The sequence below is a fragment of the Trypanosoma equiperdum genome (assembly GCF_001457755.1).
Source record: "Trypanosoma equiperdum strain OVI genome assembly, contig: ctg_220, whole genome shotgun sequence".
Lineage (NCBI taxonomy): Eukaryota > Euglenozoa > Kinetoplastea > Trypanosomatida > Trypanosomatidae > Trypanosoma > Trypanosoma equiperdum.
In genome coordinates this window covers 1-5,923 of record NW_027124111.1, presented here as the reverse complement: position 1 = coordinate 5,923, position 5,923 = coordinate 1, and the positions used below count along the sequence as shown (strand labels likewise).

At 39.9% G+C, this 5,923-nt stretch overlaps 1 protein-coding gene across 1 annotated transcript; it reads left to right on the top strand.

The window, feature by feature from the left end:
• Positions 1-3,996: 3,996 nt before the first annotated feature.
• Positions 3,997-5,409, top strand: TEOVI_000071000 (variant surface glycoprotein (VSG), putative; the record flags this gene model as incomplete). Its single annotated transcript, XM_067224074.1, has 1 exon — positions 3,997-5,409. One exon carries the CDS (start codon positions 3,997-3,999, stop codon positions 5,407-5,409), a length of 1,413 nt encoding a protein of 470 aa, XP_067080175.1.
• Between the last annotated feature and the right edge of the window lie 514 nt (positions 5,410-5,923).

Sequence of the window (5,923 nt, the reverse complement as noted above, 5' to 3'; positions counted from 1 at the left end):
TTGTAATAATTTCAACATGGCTTAGTTTCGCAGTAAATATGAGCCTATACTATCCTTGAGTTGCATGAGTTTTAACTACAACAACGAACACTCTTGGTTTCTTAGTATAATTCACTGACACTTTGTTTATGTTTTTCATCATCTTGATGAGATGCAGCGCTTAAACCACACTAATAGTAAAACAACAGTATAAGTGTATAAATATCATATTTCCTATTCTAATCTACTTTAAAACATTGAGTCTGTTGTGAGTTTGTGTATACGAATATTATAGCAATAGTGTTTGTGATGAAAACCGAATTGGGGAAAAGTAGAAGCATTAAAAATAATGGTAAGGGTGATATAAGAGTAAGTGATGGAGGAAAAGAAAAGAAATGTGCTAAGGATATTATTAAAGCAAAAGCATAAAGATAAAGAGGGATGGAGTGAGATTGTATACAAGCAGTTTCGAACAGTAACTTAATGACAGTGGTTCTTAATACAAGGAGATGAAGGAAGGAATATTGAAAGGAAGACAAAGTTTGGTTTACAAGCCAAATTTTGTCACTAGGTGATACGCAACAACACAGCGCAGAAAAAGGAAAGTGATACATTAGAATGAATCACTGATTATTCCTCAAATTTCACGTTGAAATGAATATAAGCCACCGCATATATGATTTTATTCACTTAAAATGTTAATATTCTGGAGAAATAATGTTTAGCTTCACTGAGGTAAGTGTCTGACGATGAAGAAACGTTGATTTTCACTTGAAGATAACCAGTAATAGAGAAAATGTATGATACATAGGAACCCAAAAGGTCGGTTAGAATTTTGCAACCAGCTCGACCTCACAAAACAGCCTGCGGCAAGGAGCCAATCAATAATAGGTCGAATTTCACGAAGTGAGGGCAGAAGCAGCATGCGTAAACCTAGGTAATGGACCTAAAAAACAAAGAGTGCAACTGCAAAAACTGAGCTGGTGCCAGAGAAGACAACAAACATCTAACAACTAACATAAGAAGAGGTGGCGCACTAGTCATGTCCACTCTGAATGTGTCAACCACTGCATACTTAGGCATAAGTCACCTTTTCTAAGCCAAACACAGCTCCTTGTTTACTTTCCAACTCCAGAAATAACACAGCAAGGAGCACTGGAAAAATATGACACTATCATGGATACTACTAGCGACTGTAGTGGCGATGCTACCAATCTGGACTATAACAGTGGAGACGGCTGCAGGACAAGGTCTAAAAGACACCTCTTGTAGCCTCTCTGTCAACTACCCAAACAAAGACTTGGACACTATAAGCAAAAAAGCGACACTCAAACTGAAAACAGCTGTACTTGACACCGACGCCATGATAAAGCTGAAACTTCAAACGGAAATTTATCTAGCCAAGCTGCCCAACAAACAAGACACGCGCCCATGGGCCGCTCTTGAAGCGGCCCTTGAAAGGGAAATAGGAGGCGTCTTAACAGCACTTCCAGGTACAGCAAAAGCAGCAATCAAAGCAACACAGCGCGCAGCTCACCTGCAAGAACGCTTAGCCGAATTTCTGTCAATCTTCGCAAACGCAGCCAAATCCGGCGTGCCGCAACATTGCTGCCTCTCAACAGGTTCAAACCATCAAACAGCAGTTGAAGGTATCACAGGCCTAAAAGGCTGCGTCCACAAACCTGGAAATAGCAGCGCCGTTCCGGAAGCGGTGACGACAATCACGGCAGCAACGTACAAAGACATACCGACTCAAACAGCTGACGGGAGAGATGCGATAGCTGCGGCGTCCAACCTAAACTGCAGCATAGCACTGGGGACAGAAGATGGATCTCTGGGAGCCGGCATACCTAAAAACGGAAACAACAGCAAGAGCCACGAGCCTTTCACTGCAGCTTATCTCAAGGTAGCCGCCAATGCAATAACAGCAGTTAACCCCAACAACAGCATCAAGCTACGCTAAGCCAAGTGAATTCATGGTAATTTAGGTAGCAGAACTCAAAAAGCAGTGAGTTTACTGCTTCAATCCAAAGCCGAACACGACGACCACACAGAAAAGTTGGTAAAAGACAAATAAAAAAGAGGAACGAAATTCGAAACAGATTTCTGGGGCAAGGTGCTAAACGAGCAGGTAACAAAGCAAACGGCAGACGGACAAAGCAACCGCATGCTAGGACAGATGAACGACATCACTGAGCTGCAACTTACTCTAACGTATTATGAGAGCCTTAACGGCGCGGAACATAAAGATAATTAAGGAGCTGCAGGAAGAAAGCAAAGCAAATAAAGAAAGTTCAGCAACCACAAAGATTAGTGAAACAGATGAAACTTGCGCGACCAAAGGAGTAGATAATGTGAAAACCCCTGCAAGTTGGTTGACGAAGAAGGTGGAAAAAAGAAGTGCAAATTGGATAAAGAAGCGGCAAAACAAGCAGCCCAGGCAAGAGAGAAAGATAGTAAAACCGGACCCACAAACACCACAGGAAGCAATTCTTTTGTCATCAACAAGGCCCCTCTTTTGCTTGTATTTTTGATTCTAGCATAAAACTTTTAAAAATTATTGGTAAAGGATTTTTTGCTAAATTTTAATAAATATATTAAATTAGTTTTTTTTGAGGGAATTAGATATATTTTAACACTTTTTGATGAAAATGTGAAAATTAGTGAGAATTTTCGAAACTTGAAAATTATGAAAATTTTAGTAAAATGTGTATGACAGTGTCCCAGGTGTGTGAAGGTAAAGAAATATAAGGAATGAAGAATGAATACTATTCTCATTGGATTATTTTGTTTATTTTTTGTGTTTTATGGATGTTTGTTAGGCTTTAATAACGATAACTACAAGATAGTATTGTGAGTGTGTATATACTAATATTATGGGAACTATGGTGCTGAAGACAGATGGACGGGCTAAGTGCAAGCATCTATATCAGTTACAGAGCGCAATGTAAGTAAGTAATTGAGTAACAAAGAATGGAGAAGAGAAAAGGATAAAAAATGTTAGAAAAGAAAACAAAAAGTGTTAGAAGGATTTGATGCACTGTTTAGTAAAAGTCTATAGGACGATATCATCATACGGGGAAATGGTTAAGAACAATGAGACAAGAAGTCTACTAATCGATATAAATAGAAATACTTCGGAATTCACAGCAGTAATAGGTACAAAAGCCGCTGTCGAAAGAACAGGTAAAAGAAGTAACTAAATGATAAGAAACCGCGGATGGACGCGCAAAGAAGAATTTTTTTAGTACAGAAAGATTCAAATGACAATCCGCCTCACTCTCACTAAATCAATAAAAAACTGTTGAACCCATTTAAAGAGCGAGCAATTCACAGACGTATACACACTAATACGGTATTGATAGAGCGTATCAAACACTTCACAGCGAAAAGTGCATTTGGGACTGAAAATGAACAACGTGAGACGAAAGAGACAGATATTTACATGATAAGGACAAAAATAAGTTGAAGCTGTGAGTATGGTAGAAACGCTGGCTTAATATTGTTATTTAATAAGTACACACACAACAGAAGTTAACCTCTAATATAAGCACAAAATACAATAATAAATATAAAAATTTTTGACAGAGATTAGACTTCTATAAATTATATCTTTAAGTAGATAATTCTTTTACTTGACTGAGTGATTTTTAAGCAACAATAACTGACTGGCAAACAGCACTCATACAAAACTTTTGTACGTCCACTCAGACATGAAAAAATATTTCTAGCTTTATTTTATTTAGAAGTTTGTTACTTTCCACTTTCACTGGTATTATAACGCGACACATCAAATGATTCATTTAAAAATAACACTCGTTATTATTTTTGGCAGGAAAATCTAAGTAAAAAAGCAAAAATGGGACAGAGAATTAAGGGATCTGTGTTTTATTTACAAACTTATTACTAAGTCCGGTGCTTGGCCCAAAATGTATACCCAAACCGGCATACAGACTGCAAGGACATACTTTTATTTGAGAACCACATTTTAACGGTAAGGACCAAAGAAGCTCTTTCATGGCGGCAGCCAAAGGAAGGATCTTAACTCTCTTAGCGACGCTGCCGCTTTTAAATGGAGCCCTTACAGCCTTAGCAGCTGTAGCGGAAGACAGCAACCAGCCAGAACGAAGGGCTTTGTGCGCTATAATAGAGCTCGGTGGCGAAAGATCAAAGCTTCTAGACCAGGCACCAGGAGGAACTTCAGACTTGGATGAGTTGCTATCGTTAAACATGACGCTCGCGGAAGACACATGGCTGCAACACTTCAGGGACGCAACAGACCCGACTAAGCCACGAGACACAACCAAACAAGCGCTACCCCCGAATACGAATTGGGATAAGCGCTGGGCAGACTGGAAGAAAGCCGCCGACCCTCTGTTGGACAAAGGAAAGATCACGGAAAAACTAAAACACTTTAAGCTAGACAAGTTAAACGATGAACAAAAACATGCCGTCCGGCAGAACGTAGCTAAACTGGCGGAAGAACCCTACACGGAGGCGAAGCAAGAGGAGGAGGACCATCCGACAGCCGATATCCTAACAGAAGAAGACCTGCACAAAGAACTAAACACAGCAATTTACGGAACCCAAACGGAGCCTGCTGACACTTTCGATAATTATAAAACGTTCGGCGACACCGCGGGCGCAACCAGGGAAGCAAACTGCGGAACTAACACGCAAGCGAGCAAGGCAGAAACGGCGTTCGCCGCATTCGTCTGCGTATGTGCCAAAGACAACACACACGCCGGCGACGAAGCAAAAGCCTGTGCAGCTTCTGTAGATCTGACCAACAACTGGGATCCGGGCACCAACAATAACCCATTGCCAGCCACGTTAGCACAATTAAGGAAGCTGTGCAATATGAAGGCTGAAACGACGCTAACAGCATCAGAGCTGCAAAGAAGGATCGCGGAAATCACAGGATTACTCCGTCACACAACACAAGCAACGCACCTCGGAACTTTCCTAACTACAGACTGCAGCGGAGCCGCAGCCAACGGGATGTGTGTCACATACAAGGGCATACACAACAACGCAGCAGACCCCAAGAAAGCAATAACCTGGATAGCTCAACTAGATGCCACGGCGAAAAAAATACACAAACACGAACAGGCGGTCCAAACTAGGAAGAGGCTAGCTCAGCAACTAGCAGTAAAAAAGAAGCTTGCTACGGACGTAGACCACCTAACAAGAACAATAGAAACGCCGCAGCGACGGTCCGAACTGCAACAGCAAGCGGAAGAACAAAAAACCAAAAACCAAGCAATAGCACAATCAACCTGCGACCCACAAAGAAAAGTAAAAATAAATGCGAAAATACAGGTAAATGCAAATGGAAAGGTGAGGATGAGAGCAAACGAAAGTGCGAAGTTAAAGATGGTGGAGAGCAGAACAGCTAAGGAACAGATAGAGATGCAGGAACAACTGTAAACTGTAGAAAGTATAAGGGCTAGGAGAGTTGCAAAAACGCGCCTGGAGAAAAAAGCCATGTAAAATGCCGTCTGTGGCTGGATTGATTTCATTGAAAGACAAGGCAAAGTAAAACCGGCATGCATGGATTCCAGTTTTCTCTCCAATCAGAAATTGGCTCTGATGGCCGCTGCTTTTGTAGATTCGTATTATTTTTGCATTCTAAAATTTTAATTATTATTGCTCAAGTTTATGAAACTTGCTGAAATTTGATATATTTTAATATTTTTGTATATCCTTTAAAATATTTGAGAATCTAAAATGGTTGTATGACTTTAGCCCATAGGTGGATATAACAATGGTTATAGAGCATAATTAAATGAATGTTATTCTAATTTTGTTAAGTTTATGTATTTTAGTTAGAGTTAATATAGTAATAGTCATTGGGCTGATAATAATAATAATGGGAGAGTATTTTTATTGTGTATATACTAATAATATAGTAAGATCAGTAATAATAATAATAATAATAATA